The sequence below is a fragment of the Gymnoscopelus microlampas genome (assembly GCF_963454915.1).
Source record: "Gymnoscopelus microlampas genome assembly, chromosome: 2".
Classification (NCBI taxonomy): Eukaryota; Metazoa; Chordata; class Actinopteri; order Myctophiformes; family Myctophidae; genus Gymnoscopelus; species Gymnoscopelus microlampas.
The window spans coordinates 25,409,165-25,431,182 of NC_139939.1; the positions used below are offsets into that span (position 1 = coordinate 25,409,165).

At 44.3% G+C, this 22,018-nt stretch overlaps 1 protein-coding gene across 2 annotated transcripts in view; it reads left to right on the forward strand.

The window, feature by feature from the left end:
- Positions 1-2,834: 2,834 nt before the first annotated feature.
- The window catches only part of klhl5 (kelch-like family member 5), a 58,880-nt gene continuing 39,696 nt past the window's right edge, over positions 2,835-22,018 (forward strand). The window contains exon 1 of one of the 2 annotated variants that reach the window (XM_084076712.1): positions 2,835-3,079. Coding sequence is in view for 1 of the 2 variants with exons in the window: in XM_084076711.1 (XP_083932837.1) it covers positions 21,941-22,018 (78 nt within the window). In the remaining variant the exon portion in view is untranslated. Of the gene's footprint in view, positions 3,080-21,834 lie in introns of those variants that run through there. The other variant, XM_084076711.1, reaches the window with a different exon arrangement.

Below are 22,018 nucleotides of genomic sequence, written 5' to 3' on the forward strand. Positions count from 1 at the left end.
GGCTTAAGGACTACAGTGTACTGTACCTGGACATGCAGAATTAAATATGGAGCATGCAGCCATTGGGTGGCCACTGGCACAAGAAATCTAATTAATTTCAGTTTAGTCCCCACTTCTTTGGGGTATTTCTTTGACACTATACATTTGCATTCTGTACATCCTCCTGTATCCATAACTACCGGTATTACGAGCAATGGGCATTAATAAGACAGTGCCCGGGAAACAGTTAGAGGTGTCTCGCTCAGGAACACTTCAACATGTGGACTGGGCTAGCTGGGGACCTACGGAGCTGGCCGCTCCATCCAATCAGCTATGGCCACCCCTGGATATATATATTTGATAGTACTGTTGAATTCTAATTATCCTTGCGAGGAGGCTGTAACGGCCGAAGGCGGAGGATTATGTACTCACCAATGTGAGTCTGTCTGTCTGTGAACAGCTAATCTCTGGCGCCGTTGGACCGATCGGCGTGAAACTGTGCACACACACTCCCTGTAGGCCAAGGAAGAAACTCTGCCCCAAATTGTTCTAATCGGCCTCATGGTGGCTCTAAAACAGGCAAATTCGCGTTTTGGCCTATAACTCTTCTCTGGATTCCTTTGATCGTGGCCCATTTTCTCACATGCACAAATCATCTCGCATTATCTCTGTGGTCACGAGATCACGTCATTATCGGTCAGCTTTTTCAGATTCCCTTCTGATTAGCTTTCAAAGTTTGTGGGAGCGGGCCTGGACCTCTGTCGTAGTGGTCCAGGCACCTAGGCTCACTGTAGCCTGACAGCGCGTCGCAGGTTCTAGTCCCGATCCCGACGGCCTTTGCTGCATGTCACTCCTCATCTCTCTCCCCATTTCCTGTCACCTATCTGTTAAGGCATGAAAGCCCAAAAATAAATCTTTTTTTTTTAAATGTTTGTGGGAGGGGCCCATTTTGCACATAATGCAATCATGAACGCAGCATCTGATTTCCACGACACTTTGCGCACGAACTGCCAGTAGGCTAAGAAAGAGCCTCCACTGAAACTTCTTCAAATCAGCCAGATGGTGATGCTATAACAACCACTTCAAGTTTTGGCCTATAACTCTTGAACTGTAGTTTGTACAATCAAAATGTGTTTTCCCCTGGATTCCTTGGATCATTTAGCAACTCCAAATAGACCCCGGCCATTAATGCCGGACTAGATTCTCTGCCATTTCACGTTTTCTTCAAAACACCTTTTGCTACTACTCCTACAAATTCTGTCCAAACCTTACACAAATCGGTACATATTATACAAATCGGTACATATTATCCATCATGTGATCAAGATGTATCAATCAGATTTAGAAGGTTCCATTCAAATTGGCTATAACTTTGTGCCCCCCCCCCCCGCCCCCGGTAGGCAACCTGGCCTGGCGAGGATCTGCGCTCAGAGGAGTGCACTTTTCTTGTGAATGATACGATAGATAGACCTTGCTGTCCATCCTTTCATTAAATAAACAGTGAATAGGGAGGAAAGCAGGTGACCTACAGAGTGGCACCACACCTCCAAAAGCGAGGAGGCAACATGTCAAATTTTAATATCCCTAATGATGCATATTATGATGTAATTATACTGTGTATGTTGAGGACATCAGAGGAGAGGAGCCTGTGATTAATGTTCTCTTCAAATTAAACAAATGGCTGAAACAATTAGTTGAAATGGCTAGTCTATAAGCAATTAAACAAATGCATTTTGAAATGTAACTTCTGGTTTTAATTCTTTAATATATTTCTAAACGACTGGTAATTATGCATTTCGGACTTTCTTTTGAAGATTGTGAGGTACACAATGTGGTGGGGAGCAGATTTCTAGATTCAGTGTTTGACAAGCCATAAGTTGACAAGACGTGTGTGCGCGCACGTGCGTGTGTGTGTGTCTCTCACACAGACAGACAGACAGACAGACAGACAGACAGACAGACAGACAGACAGACAGACAGACAGACAGACAGACAGACAGACAGACAGACAGACAGACAGACAGACAGACAGACAGACAGACAGACAGACAGACAGACAGACAGACAGACACACACACACACACACACACACACACACACACACACACACACACACACACACACACACACACACACACACACACACACACACACACACACACACACACACTACACCTAGCAGGTGGGGGTCTTATCTCACCTCCACAGCAGATTGCCTCTCAGAGCTCAGCTGCCCTCAGCAGCTTAGAAAATGGGATGGTTCAGTGTTCTGTATACATGCTGTGTAGCTGTACGTCACTTTGCCCCCAAAATATTTCGAGGGCATGGCCAAAAAAAGCTACATGTTGCCAATAGTTGACAAACTTTTTGCAATCATGCAAATTGGTGGATTTGTTAATTTGATACTTTAATTTAATTGCAACAATAATAAAACAGGCATTATTATTGTTGCAATTAGATTAAAGTATCAAATTAACAAACAAGAAGGAAACATACAAGTACAGAACATTTTCCACAGCCCAGCTAGTTAGAGGACTTAACGCGTTTGCAGTGGTGTAAAGTAGTAATGTACATTTACTCAAGCAAGTACTGTACTTTACTATTTCCAATTTTCTGTACTTTTTCTTCTACTCCATTACATCTTAGAGAGGCAAATATTATACTTTCACTCAATACAATTATTTGAAAACTTTGGTTAAGTTGTAGATTTTGATTATTATTACAAAACATACATTAACCACTTCAGCCCATACATTTCGGCCATTTGGAAATAGCCGATACAAGCTCATCGCACGCATTGTGAGCTTATATAGCTTGGACATTCTGCATAATGAGTACTTTCTAGTTTTGGTACTCTTTAAGTACATTTTGATAGCATTACTATCGTACTTTTACTCGAGTACATTATGAATTTCGGACTTTTCTACGTTGCAGTATTGATACTTTTACTTAAGTCAAACAAAGGGAGTACTTTTTCCACCACTGAGCAGCCCAGCTAGTGAGAGGACTTGACGCGTTTGTGATTATTATTTGTCCACACAGACCAAAAGAATAAAGAACCAAAGAACAAGGAAACATTCTTTCCACTTCACACAACAAGGTAAGGCGCTTTCTGTCACCAAACTGACACAATGTTGTTGAATATCAAACAAATAAATCCTTTAGATGAAGTGACGGATGAACCCTCAACTCTGTCAAACAGGAAGTGTGTGAGCCAGCTGGGGCGGTTGGAACCACAGTTAAAAATAAGGTTGGAACTCGGAGGATTTTATGGTGTTTTATAATTATACGGCCTCTGTGTCATTTCAGTAGGTGTGTAAAGTAATTAAGTAAATTTACTCAAGTTCTGTACTTATAAGTACAATTTTGACTTTTTACTTTACTGGAGTAATTCCAATGTTCTGTACTTTTACTTCTACTCTACATCGCAGAGGCAAATATTGTACTTTTACTCCACTACAATGATTTTAAAACTATACATCTACAAGCTCACATGTAGATCTGCTATTTTCATAAGCTTTTTTATACATTTAAAAACTTGTGAAACGGCCATTCTGCATAATGAGTACTTCCTACTTTTGGGACTTAAGTACATTTTGATTCCGGACTTCTACTTGTAACAAGAGTAGTGTTTCTACATTGCAGTATTGATACTTTTTCCACCACTGGTTTCCACGTACACCCGTACCGTATACTCACATGTTTACTATGCTTTTATTCGTTTATTTCGTGGTGAAAGTTAAAGCCTGCAAGTTAGATAAGCGCCACCAAAGAAGCCTTGTCCTTGTAGCGACAATTTGTTTGTACGGTTCAGGAAGCAGGATCTGTATCAGTGCTGATCACACGCAGCTGAGAGAGAGAGAGAGAGAGAGAGAGAGAGAGAGAGAGAGAGAGAGATAGAGAGAGAGAGAGAGAGAGAGAGAGAGAGAGAGAGAGAGAGAGAGAGAGAGAGAGAGAGAGAGAGAGAGAGAGAGAGAGAGAGAGATGCCTTATCTAATTGGACTGGGTAGGGAAGAGAAACAATATTCTTTTAATCAGGACATTTCTCTCTGTGCAGTAGGCTGTCCATAAAACACAAGGAGGATGGAGGAGGAATGTGTCTTTGTTTACCAGTCCATTCTTGGAAATACGAGGAAATTGGTTAAATGGGATGTTCTCAGAATCTCACATGAGCTGTGTATCTATCTACTCTGAACATCATATGATTTAATCATGAAGTTATTATCACTACTCCATTTGCTTCATAACACTCATATAACTAAAGCTACCAATGGGGGCTGCATCCAATGGGAGCACAGATCATTTCAACATTATTTATGAGGCTGTCCAAGGTCATTTATGTGAAACAGGGAAGAGAATGTTTTTTTCTTCAATTGTGATGTGATTAAATATACAATATAATTGATTAAAGATATTGCATTTTTAATTGATATTGCTGTTACACACTCAGAGGTTTTACATTTTTTTTCATTGTTGATGCAGTTAGGCTATTTGAAAGGTGTCCATATTGGATTATCATAATTTTTAATAGATTTTTCTTTATTAAAGTATCATGCTCCATATGGACTTACATTTAACATAACAATGAACAACATACATAACAATTTATCACAAACAATGATCAAACATATAAACAACAGAAACACCCAAGATTCATACAGGGCAATTATTATACAACATGAGATAAAACAACCCTCATAATTGGCCCTGATTCGGAATTGGAATCTGTTGTACTTTTGTCTCACAGACTGAAAAGACAATTATTAGAAAGCAGTAGGGTATTTTGTACTAAAAGGCCTGTACTATGGTAAAAATACTCATTATGCAGAATGTCCCTTTTCACAATCATATGTATAAAACAATTTTTCATCTTTTGAAAATAGCAGATCTACAAGCTCACAACGCGTTGCGTCACAATGCACTGAGAGCTTGTGGATCGGCTATTTTCAAATAGCCAAAGTTTAATTAGGGCTGAAGTGGTTAATGTATGTTTTGTAATAATAATTCAAATCTACAAAGTAACTAGTAACTAAAGTTTTCAAATAATTGTAGTGGAGTAAAAAGTACAATATTTGCCTCTGAAATGTAGTGGAGTAGAAGTAAAAGTTAAAATGTTCAATATAGACCAATTATTTGTTTACTAACGCACAGGTGATTGTTTCACGCAATTCCCAACCTGTTGTTTCGGCACCCCAACCCCCTCTTGTGTGTTGGCTAGTGAGGCGCGTCCTAGCGAGACCTGACAGAATGGGTTTCATTGCGCGCATACTGGTTCTTAACAGTGTGACGTCGTCTGTTAAGGGGTCTATAGTTACTCCAGTAAAGTAAAAGTACCTCAAAATTGTACTTAATTACAGTACTTGAGTACATGTACTCAACCACTGGGTGAGAGGCCTTCATATGACTGGTGCTCCAGTGGAAACACCACACACTTGACCATGTCCTGTTCTCTGTGAAGTTGTATTTTGTGGAGGCGGTGCAGTAGTATCGCTGGTTTGAACACAAATGACACACATGCCACATTTGGGGGACACGTTTTGAGGATACATTTAGTTTTACTGTCTGCAGTTTCTTAAGGTTAGGCATATGTGTCTGTTAAATGTTAGGGTAAGGGGATATGGAACTAGAAAGGGGGCTTCGCCGAGCGCATATCTCCCCCAGGCTGGGTGGCCTCGACAGGGCTGTGTAAGTTGTGGGTTGCAGCCGTCAGGACTCAGGATCGGAGAAAGCTATGGGGTGTGACGGGCTGACGGCCCCTTGGCCTTAGATCAGTGGCCTTGCTGTGTCCATAGTCCATATTCACACGGCGGCCATTTTGAAATTTAACATTGCGTTGCTGTGGCAACTGGGGTGGCATTTCATTGACTTATGGCAATATGGCCGCCGTATGAATATGGTCTATGGGTTCTTTGGGCTCCTCTGGGGAGAGTCTCATTAGTGGGGAATCCTGGACAGTGGACACCTGGGTGGGGTGAATTTGGTTGCTTTGGTTGATTTGGCTTGTTTTCTCACACATTCATACACTTGCATACATCACTGGTTTACATACTTAATTAAGTTCATGAGAATTACTTTACCTACTTTTCTTGTTTTCTTATTCTATATAAATGTACTTCTTATTTGAAAGAGTCATGATGTGTGGTCTCCACTTTGTCTGCCTTTGAGCCAAGTGGTGACAGGGGGTAAATTGCATTTATACATCACACAATACGACTTTTTAGCATTTGTGGCGTCCCCTATGGGAAGAAGTGAAAGTGCTTTTGGAGGTGCACTATATGCAATTCTATTTTGGGGTTGATTATGTATCACATTACTCCAGAGATAATGTGTTGCCGTTTGTGTGAGTCTGGGACACAATCCATAGGAGTGGTTAAGTGTGTTTGAAAGAAAACGTGTGTGTGTGTGTGTGTGTGTGTGTGTGTGTGTGTGTGTGTGTGTGTGTGTGTGTGTGTGTGTGTGTGTGTGTGTGTGTGTGTGTGTGTGTGTGTGTGTGTGTGTGTGTGTGTGTGTGTGTGTGTGTGTGTGTGTGTGTGTGTGTGTGTGTGTGTGTGTGTGTGTGTGTGTGTGTGTGTGTGCGCGCGCGCGCGCGCGCGCGCGTGTGTGTGTGTGTGTGTGCGTGTGTGTGTGCGTGCGTGTGTGTTCATGCCGGTGTGATAGAGAGGCAAGGCAATCTGTCTAAGGGATAAAGACCGCTTTAGATGGATGAAAAATAAAGAACAAAGGAAGAGAGACAAATTGAGGAGCGGCAATGACAAGCAAAGCTGATCTCTGTAGCGAGAGGAAGAGGAGGTGTGATGGAGTAGGAGGACGAGGAGCAGAGGAGGTGGACTGAGTGGGTCTTTCTGTGGAAGGTGATTTAGTGCTGTGTCAGCACGATGGCGGCGTCGGGCTCTCCCCAGAGATGAAGCCATCGCAAAGCTTTACGACTCTTTATGGAGAGATTATGACGCTTTACAAAGAGGAGGATGTGGCTTAATGAACACGTATATAAGGGTGATGAAGGTTCTTAGTTTTATGATCCTCACTGACTAATTTGTCTTTTTAGAACCCGAAGCCTTACAATCTGTCACAAATCCTCAGTGTTAATTTATCCATTTGTACACTCTCTGGGAGTTAACTCTATGGACTTAGCAGGGTGTGCTCTGAATAGAGAGATGTTCCTTTCTCGTTGTCCTGTCTGTGTGAATGTCTGTCTTGCCCTCATTATTTTTGCGGTGCTGTCCACGTGTTTTTTCTCTCTAAGCCTCGCACTCTCAGTTCTAGCAGTGATATTCAAGGTTGTCAACTCTGCAACATCATTCCTTGTGTGTGCGTGTGCACGTGTGCGTTTGTTTGCGCACAGGGACAATTCTGTGTGTTTTCAAAGGAAGATGCATTAAGTGCACACTTGGGCGTGATGCTGCTGTGATGTTCTTGTTTTGGTCTTTGTATTTCTTTGTATGTTCTTCCTTTCACATCCAGTTTCAACCATTATTTTTTCAAGCTGTCTTGAGTAGAAATCAATTATCGATTGCACCTCTTTTTCAACCATTTCCACAGTCACAGACAGAGCATGTAAATATTAACGGGAACTCTCTGTACAGCAACCTAGTCGGACCCTTTTTTCCCCCCGTGGAACGCTCGGTACAAGCGGCCCTCTAGGTGAGAACAGTCGGTACTAGAGAGGCTGAACGTTGCGAAGTCCGCTTCAGGCGACTCAACGCCGTTCGAGTTACGTGGAGTTACAGAATCGTAAATCGAACCAAACTTGGCCGAGTAGGTTCTTGTGGCCCGAAATACCTGGTGGGGCTCACCGGGTCCGACCGTGCCTAGGTCGCCGGATTTGTGGGTCCGACCGTTCCAAGGTCGGAGGATTTGACTGGGTCCCACCTTTCCGAAGTTGCCAGATTTGGCCGGGTCCGACTAGTTTGTTGTACCGAGCGTTTTTGCGTTCTTGTATTCATGTAATGGCTCATTTAGGCGTGGTTGCTGTTTAGAAAGCAGACTAAAGGGAAAATATTTGTGAAAACTACAGGAGTGACATTGGAAGTCGACCTTTCATTTATTTATTTGATCGAATTGGTGTGAAGCGTTTTCAGTTGGTGCCACTGAAGTCTAGCCAAGTAGCATCTATGAGAGCGTTGTTCTGTCTGTCTGTGTGCCTGTAGCTAATCTCACAAACCGCTGGACCGATCCACACTCAATTTCTTGTGCACACTACCATGTAAGCAGTTTATTTAATTTTAATGATATAACAGAAGTCATTGGGGGCTCTGACTGAGACTGAAACATTGCCCAAATGGGGAGTCATACGTCATAGACATGTCATAGACGATTGACCACATGAAGTCTGAGATTCAAACTCGGGTCACGCCGTTCCCACATGTTTTGATTTGCCTTTGTGTACTTGCCACCAGGCCTAATACACATGATACAATTTCCTTAGAATTCATAGTTTTATTAAGAAAGTCATGGATTGTTAAGATAGAAATGACTGTCACGTAGTGTGTGTGTACTGTGAAGTTAGGTTCAGTGTGTTTGTGTGTGCAAACTGTGCACATGCCCATGTACCACATGCATTTTTACTTTTGTTTTTGCTAATGACGATGACTCTGTTATTTTATCAAACTCTTCAGGCTTAGAAGTACTCACCAAAAGATTATGGAAACAAAGGAACTCTGTGATTTTACATATATCTTTCTTCTCTCTACTTTTGTCCCCATTTCTCTTCTCAGTCTTTCTAGCCGGGAAAATATGAAGCACTTTTATGGAGTTGATTATTCTCGTCACGTCTTGTAGCACAGCTTGTACAATGAAAATCAAATGGGCCCACGATCTGATGCCATAATGGAAATGGCGAGAGCAAACATACACACACACACACACGCACACGCACACGCACACACACACACACACACACACACACACACACACACACACACACACACACACACACACACACACACACTCTCTTTCTCTCTCTCTCTCATGCATAATACACTTTTTAAGATAAAGTTATTCATGGGCATGCTATGAAAGGAGCAAAGTGTGTCACTTGGGAGGAACCAGGCTACGAGACCTGACATTATAGTGACATTGACCATTTGTATGCAAGTTTTGTTTTTCTCTCCTTTTTTAATGCATAAAGTTCCTTGGATATCATGGAGCAGCACAGGTTGTGTAGTTTAACTGTCTTGCGGTTAGAATGAATGATTATAATTCTACCTCAGTAATCTAGGCTAATTAAAACCATTAGACCACATTTGTGCTCTCACTTGTCCATGTGCTCGAGTATAGTGTGTGTGTCTCTCTCTCTCTCTCTCTCTCTCTCTCTCTCTCTCTCTCTCGCACACACGCAAGCACGCACACAGAGAGAGAGAAAGTAAAAGCCTTGTGTCATTTGATTTATTCTCTCTCTCTCTCCCCATCTCATAGACACCCTCTGAAAAGCCCTCTTATTTCATTGCTAAGACATGAAGAACTGACGGCCAATTATGAGGTGATGAACTGCTGTGTCAGCGTCCTCTAAATGCCCCCTCCTGTAATTAGGCTACCTGCTGATTAATGCTGAGTCACTCAGCCTGATGAGGCCCCCCTGCCTGCACCCCCCTCTCCTCGTCCTTGTGTCTGCAGTTACAGCTCTGCCCAATTATCCCCATTCCAAACCTAATTCTGCTTCTTAATGGTCTATATTTAACAACAGCCGACGGGGGATTGTGTCCTTGTCGCTGCTTTAGCGACTCCTACTGGTTAGTTGGGGCACCTGTTCAGTGAGGAGGGGAACTGTGTGAAAATTAGCTCAAATTGCTACGAGTGTTATGCTGTCCTGGTGAAACTCCTTGCTGTGAAAAGAAGCGGCTGGTTACTCCATGTACATCAGAGGAGGAGGCATGTGGTTGGCTACTCCCTCCCCACGCCAACAGCGGAGGTTGGCAGCGACGGGGAGAGCTGGGGTGTCTGTGGCTCAGGAGGTAGAGTGGCCATTTGGTTTGGATCCCCGGCTCTTCCTGGCCTCGTGTCGAAGTGTCCTTGAGCAAGACACTGAACTGCTCACGATGAGGGTGGTAGTACCTGCCTTGCATGGTTGCCTCCACAGTCTCTGGGTGAATGGGTTATTGTGAGGCACATTGTGAAGTGCTTAGGAAGGCGCTATAGAAATGTAGATCATTTAGGGACAGCAGTACACATGGTGGGAATTGGCAATAAGGTGCAGAGTGGGGGGCATTGGCCAGCAATTGCCTCATGGGGAGTCGAGGATGATTGAGAATACATGCTATGAAGAATCTCCAAAACCAAAATGTAAAGGCAGAGCGAATGGCTATTTTCAAGTACCTATCCAAGTGTCAATAGTCAAATGACTGGTGTTAAACTGTGACCAATGGCCAAGTGGTTTCTTTGAGACTGGGCTCAAATGTAAAGAAACACACTTACACGGTAAAATCCTGTAATCCAGTAAAATTGTGACCTGATGTTACTGTATAGAACTGTACCCTCTCTCTATCCATCCCTGGTCTTGTCTCTCTGTTTCTCCCTGTCTTTGATCCTAGATTTTTAATATCAGTGATTGGTACAGTAGAGGAAAGGTGACCTTCTTTGGAGCCAATCAGAGAGCTAGCTGAATGAGGGCAGACTGCTGCCTCATCCAGAGAATGAAAATGCTTTTCAGGCATTATCTAGTCCACACACACCTGCAATAAATAGCATAGCATAGCAGGCGTGTGTGTGTGTGTGTGTGTGTGTGTGTGTGTGTGTGTGTGTGTGTGTGTGTGTGTGTGTGTGTGTGTGTGTGTGTGTGTGTGTGTGTGTGTGTGTGTGTGTGTGTGTGTGTGTGTGTGTGTGTGTGTGTGTGTGTGTGTGTGTGTGTGTGTGTGCGCGCGCGCGCGGTGCGTGCTTGCTTGTGCATAAATTAACTGTGGATAAATTGTGATAGGGCAGCACAATTAATCTGGAAAAATCAATATTGCAATATTGCAGTATGCCTTCTTATCAAAGTCAGGCCTTCTATATAGAACTCTCTGGTTCTATGCAAAATTACAAATTAAGTCACCCGTATTTCTTTCTTTTTTTTGGTGGACGTTTTCCTACGTGACGCACGTGTCCATCACCGTGTTTAGGTCCCCAGCATTGGCCAGGTTATTGTCAATATCATCTAGCACACACATTTGTTCAGACGGGTGTTCATCTGTTCAATATTTTGCTGTCTGGGTCTATTCATCAAAACAAATAAAAAATGAATAGATTTGGCTCATGTTGTGAATGTTGCAGAGCATTAAGACCTCCATAAGGTCAACCCAAACAACATAAATCACATAATCCAGGGGACATTTAGGCTGCCAGTGGAGCAGCCTCTCACTTTTCATCACTCTTTCTCTCATTCTGTGGGAGTAATGGGCTGTGATTGGCTTGTGGCTGCAGGGCAGAGTAAATTATTAAGGCCTGCTCTTTATTTGGCTGTGGATGGTACACTCTGTGTGCGCGTGTGCGCCAGTGCATGCCCGTGCATGTCTGTCTGTCTGTCTCTCTGTCTCTCTGTCTCCCCCTCCTCTCTCTATTTTTGTCATCTCTCCCCCAATGCAGTGCCCATTTGGGGAGAGTGGAAGAGAAGGAATACATTTGAAAGAAGGTGCTGCAGAAAATTGAGAGAGAGAGAGGGGAGGCGGGGTGGAAGTGCGGACAGATATTGTTTGCTGTGATGGACAGAGATGGAGACAGAGACAATGACCGTGTTGCGGTGGGAATGAGAGCTGTGTGGACCATTACAGTGAGAGAGGCAGAGGAGTGACAGAGAGCTGGAGGACACGGGGAAGAGAGCAGGTGAATTGCAGAGGAAAGCACTTTCCTCTGCTACACCTGCCACCTTGCCTGCACTGAGACCTCAGTGTGTCCCAGAAGAGAACACACACACACACACACACACACACACACACACACACACACACACACACACACACACACACACACACACACACACACACACACACACACACACACACACACATACATACATGCTTGTATACACGCATATATACATACATGTGTATGTACAGCCCACAAAAGTGTATACTGTAGGCTACATATATGTATGTTATGTGTGTGTGTGTGTGTGTGTGTGTGTGTGCATTTAAGTGTCCATTTTTAGACTGAGTTAAATTAATCTAACACTCAGGGTATGGGGGGGGGGGGGTGCGTACACACATGTGTCAGGTTTGCTACCGCATGGTAACAAGCAGCAGTATAGAAGGACCACTTGACTATTAGTTTCATTACAGTGTTGTTAAAGTGACAGAACACTGGAACAATAAACCTGCATGAGAGACAGGATGAGGGAGCGAGAGCAAATTACCTGTTATCGTTTACATCAATAATTCAGGGTTTGTTTTATCTCCTGTTGTTTGCTGTTGCACACTTTACGGCTCAGCGATTTAGCGGTGGGAAAAGGGCCAGCGCGTCCAGTACGCACAAATCTGTACGACGCAGGTAAATAATGGAAGTATGAGACCTTGACAACAGCAAACTGTGACTACCGAAAGGCCTGACCCCCGCCTGTCATCAGGCTGGCCTTGGACTTTACTTTCCCTTGTGGATCTACCATGTGGATTTTACCAGTGAAAATTACATCTCTTTGTGGACAATTGAATGTGTTTGAACATGACAATACGTTGACACCACTACCGCTACCACCTTTGTGCTTAATCTAATGGACCTTATGTCAAACCTCATGTACGTACTGTACCAGCTGGATTATGCTTTATGTGTATAATAGATATCTTTGTTTTTTGCCTATTCTTGACATGTTTCTCTTTACTGTTTGATTTATTTTTCTCCTTGCTCTCTCTGCACCCCCCTGTTGCATCTCTACCTGAAAACAAGTCAGAGGCTATGGCTATTTGTGGGTCCTTGGCATGGACAGGTTTGGGAACCCCTGTAGTACTATAACCAATACCTATCAAGCACATGATGCTATAACTACTATTCTATGGAAAGTGCATGAGCTTCGCCCCACATTTCCCTGTTAATTGCAGTCATATTACTCTATGATATGATACCCCATTTCTGTCTAACAGGAGTTCAAAGTGACCACGGAGCAATATCTTCATTAAGTGTGTTATATCCCAATTGAGTTTAATGTCCTCAGAGATCAATAGCTTATTGTTTGAAAAGGCTTGTATAGTTGATTGGTGGATGGAATCAGGTTGTGCTCATGCCGTTTGGGCTTGCTGGAGGGTGCTGTGTGATTTGTTGGGGGTCATATAATGGGGTAACACCACCCATAAACTCCAGTCTGTCTTGCTCCGGTCGAATTTAATGTTAGAATTAAATGGGTAGACGCCAAGGTCAAATGGTGGGCACAGATCGATCGGTCTGTCTTGTCGTACACACTTGTCGTGTGTGTTGTGTGTGTGTGTGTGTGTGTGTGTGTGTGTGTGTGTGTGTGTGTGTGTGTGTGTGTGTGTGTGTGTGTGTGTGCGTGTGCGTGTTTGTGTGTGTAATTTAAGTTGTAGTTTCATTTGACATATACAGAGGATGCACGCCAGCTCATTACTATGTTTCCTATAAGTCCTATACTTTATAGCTATACTTTGTCATACGACGAATGGCAAAATGAGCAAATCTACAAGCTGTGTTGTGAGCTGATAGATCAGCTGTTTTCGCATTTTTTTTTATATTGCGAGAATGTAAAAAATCTTTGTCATTTGTGGACATTTTCAGTTAATTTTGGATACATTTCAGCTAAAATGACACACCCAAAATAGGGAGTTTTAAAGTGGTTAAACCCGATAGCCTTCTCAACCCCCCCCCCCCCCCCCCCCATTCATCTCTCTCTCTCTCTCTCTCTCTCTCTCTCTCTCTCTCTCTCTCTCTCTCTCTCTCTCTCTCTCTCTCTCCTGTGTTTCTTTCTCATTCTGTCTCTCCCTCCTTGCTCCCTCTCTTTCTCTATCTCCCTTTGTCAGCCTCTTAAGCAATTAGAGGACCCAGAGCTGGCAGGCAGAGCCATGGTCATTACACTGTCTGGTGTGTGTGTGTGTGTGTGTGTGTGTGTGTGTGTGTGTGTGTGTGTGTGTGTGTGTGTGTGTGTGTGTGTGTGTGTGTGTGTGTGTGTGTGCGTGTGCGTGTGCGTGTGCGCATATCACATGCATGCATTCGTGTTTGTGTGGTGGGGTGATGCATTTGAAGGCAAGAAAAGGAATTATTTTTTCATCCTAGAACAACAGACATGGATCAAAGTAATTGGACAGCTTGATTCATATTTTGTTAGTTGAAAGGCTTGGCAAGGTGTGTGTGTGTGTGTGTGTGTGTGTGTGTGTGTGTGTGCGTGTGCGTGTGCGTGTGCGTGTGCGTGTGCGTGTGCGTGTGCGTGTGCGCGTGTGCGTGCGTGCGTGCGTGCGTGCGTGCGTGCGTGCGTGTGTGTGTGTGTGTGTGTTTAGTAAATGGATGTTTGTACTAAATCCAAGCAGTTGCTCTCTGGTCTGGGTGGCATCTCTCTCACACAGGGATGCATACAGAACATACATGCTGTTTCTCTAGCATCTTGTTCTGTGACGGTACATTTGTGTTGAATAAAACATTACGGTAAAAGTATGTCACAGTGCATGGAGGGAGATCAGAGGGAAGGTTTCGGTTGCATAATGACCTCAAACAGTGTGTGTGTGTGTGTGTGTGTGTGTGTGTGTGTGTGTGTGTGTGTGTGTGTGTGTGTGTGTGTGTGTGTGTGTGTGTGTGTGTGTGTGTGTGTGTGTGTGCGTGTGCGTGCGTGCGTGCGTGCGTGCGTGCGCAGCAACAAACACAGATCTTCACTCTCTCTGTGTGAGGTAGGCATGTAATTAGGGGCAGTTTAGGTGTTTTGATCATTGTTTACAACACGCTCTCTCTCTCTCTGTCTCTACCTGTCTGTCTGTCTGTCTGTCATGTTCTTTCCCATTACAACCTCCCTGGACAAAAGCACTCCCACACTGCCCAAACCAGAGGAGAGACCAGACTACAAGACATACCTAATTAGCTCAGACCTTCCACATACTGTAGAAGTTTCTCTCAGAGGCGAAGACATCAAAAGAAGGGAACAGATGAGGAAAGTACACACACAGCAATGGACTTCAGAGGGGAAGAGAAGAGAGGAAAGAGTTGGGAAGCGATGGAAAGATCAGGAAGTGCATAGTTAGTCACAAGGGGGGTGATTTTACTGGATTGCCAGTGAAGAGCGTATAGACGCATGATGAGAAGGAATTTTAAAGGGAATGAAAAGGATGGACTCTCGAGTGGCTTACAGAGCTGAGGTGTCATGGGTTTGAATCCGGGACTCAGACCCGTTTATTTGTTGCATCGCTTTTCATCCCTGTGTGTGCTGCTTGTCTCTCCACTGTATAATACACAGAGTTAAATGTTTATGCTGTGGGGCGTGCCGTCTAGTCAGGAAGAGTGTCTTTGTGTTTGTGTGTGCCCAGGGCTAATCTCACAAACCACAGGGCCAATGAGCGCCAAGTTTCTTGTACACGCTGTCAGTAGACCAAGGAAGTAAATTCCTCAATATTTTTCACATACTGTCTATATATGTTTTGGTGAATATTCATCACACTTTTTATTCCCAATTTAGTTATTATGCCAATAAATTCCTCCCTGCACACTTTTTCTTTCTGTGTTGTCACTGCTGTTGTAGCATACTGACTCACCTGCCAGTGAGGAGCCCCCACCGGGAGGATGTAGAGCGTCCTATACTCCTCCCACCTAACACTCCCTGCCGACTGGTGCCGCCCCAGCCTTGTGAATTCATGATCTCAGAACCACCGTCTGCTCACATTGATCGACCGCTCAGTCTTGCCCAAATATTGAGACCCACCTTCCTGCTGTCCCTCCATATTTGGGCAAGACCGATGTCATTATATGACATCATCAACAGTGGTCAGAGGTCCACAGGGTACCCACCCACGTCATTATTTGACCACATCTTGTTACTGTGTATCTCTGCGGAAATGCTATGAAAGTGTCAAATGTGAGATGAAGGTTCTCGGAAAGAGAGGCTATAGAGCACCGAAGTCTGACGTAATTTGCACATCCTACCTGGTTCGCGGTTTTCCACCCCCATTCTGAATTCCCATAGACGTCTTTAATATCGCATAATATAAGAACTGTGTTCCAAAAATAAACAAATGATCCCGGCGATTTCACTCATATGGATATGAAGCATCAACTGACGGTGAGAAAAACGCTAAAGTTACTTCCGCCGAATTAGTTACATTTTCGCCAGAAACAAACTGTATCAAATATAAGTGACTGACTATCATAAACGATACAGAGCCTCCTCCCTGACAATATCGCCGAGACAGTTTGTTTATTTTTGGACCAGAATTCTTATATGAGACGATTCTAAGATGACCCAATGTTATTCTCCATAGAGAAATGACTTTACGAACGTCAGGACTTCTGTACTCTATAGGGCAGAGTTGCAAGGAAGAGTATACACATTGTCTGAATTATGCTGATGGACGGATTGGCATTGTTCTTTTATTCTTTCAACTGTCCTGTTAGTGGCTTTCACAGGGAACTAGGGCAAGGTCTGGAACTAAAACATTCACTCCAGAACAGATGCAGGTACACGTGCGCAGGAACTCACAAACTCATACACACACACGCATGTATGTGCACACACCCACACACACACACACACACACACACACACACACACACACACACACACACACACACACACACACACACACAGGGGATGATGTCCTTGATGTGAGCAGTGCAGTTTTATTATTGACTGATGTGATGGAGACGGGGGGTGAGTTGAGAGCTGAAGGTGGTCTGTGTTTATTCAGATTACACACACTCACACACACACACAGACACACATACTGTTCATTCACCTTGGGTCGCCATTTACCCAGGACGTTCTCACCACGGTGCGAAATTAAACTTTGTTTGATGATATTGAATATTGTAATGATACCTACAGTAGCTCCAGAATCTAGATACACATAGTCGCATACATAACCTCACTCACTCACATCTCTCTCTCTCTCTCCCTCTCATAATGTCTCTCGCTCTCTCTTTCTCCCTGGCATTTGTTGGGGAAAGGAGAGAGCCAAGTACGTCAGTGTAGAGAGGTAATTATTTGCTTGGCCAGTCTGAGCCTGCTCTGAGTCTCAAGGACAGACTAGCCGACAGCTAGCACCGGCCAACACACTGATTACACCAGAGAAACAGGCAGTGCACGCAGACACACGCGTGCACGCACGGTGCGCGCGCGTGTGTCTATGTATGTGGTGCAAAGATGTATAAGGGCCGTGATCAGAATGAGATTGTGCATCTTTGTGCGTTCATGTTTATGCAGCCTGCATGTCACATATGAGATATGTTTTGCTTGTGTGTGTGTGTGTGTGTGTGTGTGTGTGTGTGTGTGTGTGTGTGTGTGTGTGTGTGTGTGTGTGTGTGTGTGTGTGTGTGTGTGTGTGTGTGTGTGTGTGTGTGTGTGTGTGTGTGTGTGTGTGTGTGCTGCTCGCCTGTAAACCATGATGTGTGTACACGTGTGTGCTGATATAGAACAACAGCTCTTGCAGTTTAATCCCTGCAGGTGTCCACTGCAGGGAATCACTGCCACAGTCCCACACACACACACACGCACACGCACACGCACACACATGCACACTCGCACACGCACACACATGCACACTCACACACATGCACACACACACACACACACACACACACACACACACACACGCACACAACGCACACACACACACATACACTCCCATGTGTGTCATAACATAATAGCGGGGATGGGAACAGGAAATTGAGGTGTGGGGGGCGGGGCGGGGGCAGAGTGTGTCTGATGAGGGCGGCAGCAGGGGGGGGGGGGGGGGTTTAGACAATGAGCAGTGAAAGGAATAAAGAGGAGAAGAAAGAAGGGCGATGAAGGGTAAAGAAATAATGGTGGTCGAGAGAGGAAAGACGGAGACAGTAAAAGGTATTTAGAAAGAGAGGATATAAGGTACAGCACCATAAAGGGAGGATGGAGGTAGAGATAGAGAGATGGAGGATAACGGCAGAGCAGGGACCTTGGGAGATAAACATTAGTCATAAACTAGAGATAGGCTGATCATCACTTCTGCGATAGACAGGTAATGTTTCACTTTCTGGCCCCATAAAACCTTTATGACAGATCCTCCAGATGGCTGCAGCCTTCTTTTATTTGAGTCTGCATCTGTGCATTAATATGTCTGTGTCTGTGTGTGTGTGTGTGTGTGTGTGTGTGTGTGTGTGTGTGTGTGTGTGTGTGTGTGTGTGTGTGTGTGTGTGTGTGTGTGTGTGTGTGTGTGTGTGTGTGTGTGTGTGTGTGTGTGTGTGTGTGTGTGTGTGTGTCTGTACAGTATAGGAACATAATATTTTTCATGTGTGTTTGTGCCTTTGTGTATGTTGTACATGCGTGCATCTGTAAATGGAATGGGCCGTATGTGCGTGGTTGTGTGTGTCCCCACAGAACCGGCTCTCATAAAGCACTGCCAGAGAATTTTTGAATAATGGCCCATGAATGCTACAGCCGAGAGACCAATAAAATTAGGCGGCTGAGAAAGTGCCTTGCCAAGTGACCAATGAATAGATCCGTCTGAAGGAGGCCATAGCTGAATGGCCAGTCACCCCTCCAGCTTCATTTTTCCTCAGAGCCCCATTTCCCATTCCCAGCCTCCCCATGCAAAAAGGTGACATTTCATTTTGTGTGTGAAGTATAAATGCATTGCTTTCCTCCCTGGGTCTTTGTTATTATGAGGGAGAGATGTGGTTCTCCGAAGCCTTGAATTCATGGAGATTCTTTTTTTTTGTCGCATTCCTAAGCCAATAATTTGATGACCGGCGGAAAGATCCTAATGTCTCCCGTAGAAGACTGGAGCCGCCGCCGGTCATCAAATTATTGGCTTAGGAATGCGACAAAAAAAATCGCCATGAATTCAAGTCTCCATGGGGTATGTAATCGATAGAAAAAAAGTCATATTGGGGGTGAACTATGCCTTTAAGTAATGAATAATTTTGTCTCAGGACACTAGCTAACCCAGAGCTTGATCTCTGGGCCTGGTCTAACCCTCCTCTTTGCTTTACCCATCCTATTGCCTGGGGGGGGGGGTATAGCTAGTATGTGTGTAGGCATATTGACTTGACTGTATTGATCAGAGACAGACGGGTGGTCCCAGAAACAGAGGTCAGTACATCCTGAAACTCTAGCATAGCCCTATGCTTCCTGGCAGTGAGGACTGGAACACTCAATAAGGTCTTCATCTGCTGCTCCATTCAGTCATTTGTTTAACCCGTTAAAACATGGGAAAGCGTCTGTGTCACATTTGATTTCATTTCATAACTCCATCACATTTTTTTTTTTAGATCTGACGTTATAGTGACAGAACACTATGCAAAAAAAAAAAAACGGAAGTCTTGCTAGACGAGATTGAAATCTTGAGATTGAAATCTTGTCTAGCGAGACTTTTTTTTCCGGTTGCATAGTGTTCTGTCACTATGAACGTAATTCTTTTCTACTGTACCATTCATCCTAAGATATCATAACATCATAGAAAAGGTAAGAAAACCGTGGTCCAAAATTCCCCTTTAAGCCCTATTTTATGCTTTAAAAAATAGCAGATCTGCAAGCTCAGCTTGTAGGATATAGATTTTAAATGTTCTTGAAAATGATAATGACGCCTATGAGGACAGCCGGTTGAAAAGTGTTTAATATTCATTTAAAACCTAGTTTTATGTTTTCAAACCAATGAGCCCCCGAGGCGTCGCTCTCCTCCTCCCTATCAGCGGGCGCTCCATCTGGAAAACGCTGCGTTCCGGCTCTTTGACTGTGGAATCCCGGTGGCCGTTCCAAGGGGTCACTCCGGAAGGTGAGGAAGGTTCTGGCTGGCTGGCCGGGGTCTGCCCGGGGCGCCTGGAGCGTCTGGATGAGATGGGTCCTCTGGGACCCACACTCACTGATCACCATCATTCTCTGGGAATGCTGCTGCATTGCAGATGGAGGGGAAGAGAAGTGATGAAGACTATAGGTACACAGGAAAGAAAGAATCACCGTTGCTTGCAACGGATGGCAAGGAAAGCAATGTTATCTGCGAGACAGACAGCATTACTATACTTAAGCACTTTTAACCTGGAGCCCCTATACTTTGACAAAACATTTGTCTGAAATGGTCGAACATTGCTAAAATATCAGATCTACATGCTCACAATACATCACAACGTGAAACGTTGTGAGCTTGTCGCTATTTTTGCCACATGACACCATCATGTGATGAAGTATAAAATAGTGCTTAAGTGGTTAAACACAAGATAAACAATGGCAATGACGAATTCAAGAGGAACTAGAGGTGATGGAGCGGGGGGGGGGGGGTGTTTCAAGGACACAGAGGTCCCCACTGGTTGGTTCGCTGTGTGCTCTCAGTGTCTCTTCTAACAATAAAACCACACATCTGCTTATCACAGCCAGTTATTGCGCCCACTGCTGTTCCCACCTAAATAAAACCTCTTTCCCACAAAGCATTAGTAAAGCAGGAGAAGAAGAGACTTACTGTGACCATGAGAGAAACTGAGAAACATGCAGATAATTGACAAAGACAAGAGAAGGGAGGGGGGGGGGGGTGTGTGACCATCACTCTGCTGCACTTCTATCCACAAGTTTCCTAGGGGTTGTGGGCATCACTTCCTGTCGATTTCATTGGAAGCCATTGGATTTGATTGGATTTGATTGGATCAAATTGACAGATAGTGATGCCCACAACACCCTATAGGAAACTTGTGGATATTGTTGCTGTCGAGCAGAAACCTTGTATCTCCATATTTTAACTTTTTGTGTTTTTTCGTAAATTAATGATCTCTATACCATACCCGGTCGACGCATCCGTGGGGGGATATGCGCACATGATCTGGCAACCCGGGAGGCAGTTCGTCCCATAGCTGGACACAAAAACGCTAATAAGAAGCTGAGATTTGGTGAAATTGAAAAACGGGCTTCACAGTTAAGTTCAGATGGTAATGGTCAATGGCTGTGTGCAAAATCAGAGCAATTGCTCCAGCCACTGAGGAGAACCGGGTAGCTTCACCTACTCACCTACTCACCACTACGCCCTTACTAGAATTATAGTATGATAGTATGATATACTACAGTGTCACACAAAAGCCTCAAAAGTAGCAGATCTACAAGCTCGAAGTGCGGTTTTGAGCTTGTCGATCTGCTAATTTTGCTATTTTTGAATTTGAATCCTGAGAAGTAACAGTTTTGGACATATGAGGTTTCCAGCCCACAGAGATGATCTGATCTCTTTGATTATGATTATTAACACAGATGTGCTATGCATGGCCTGTGTACCATACATGCCATGCACACATACTGTATGTACATTAACACGTCTTCCATGTCCAGAAGATGGGTCTTTAACATGGCTACTATTGTTGAGTGCCATGTTGTTTGAGTAGGTTAATGTCATTGACAATACCCTGTGTTGGCCTATTCATTGGCATGCTCTAGATATGGAGATGTTAACAATTGAAGTGTACTTTTCTTTTGGAGAATAGTTGTGGCCTGCACATCATTACTTGGCAGAGAACCACGGGGTGGAATGTAACTATTTTGTTCAGGTTTTGGACCAGGAGATCATTATCTCTCTCTCACTCACACACACACACACACACACACACACACACACACACACACACACACACACACACACACACACACACACACACACACACACACACACACACACACACATACGTGTGTGAGTGCGTGTAGGGAGGTACAGTTTGCTTGCTCAACCCCCTCCCTCTCCTTGCCAGATGTACCCAACAACTCGCTCCTTCTCTCTGGTCGCAGTCAGTCATTACGCGTGCGGTTGCCAAGCGAGACGCGCGGCGCACAGCTCTTGGTACAACAGTACCGTTCTACCGTAGAGCGGCACGCCGCGCACCCCCCGCCATTTCCAACACCTCAGAAGAACCTGGAATGTCGAGCGGCTCGTCCTCCTCCTCGCGGAAGGAGTTCGACGTGAAGCAGATCCTCCGGATCCGATGGAGGTGGTTC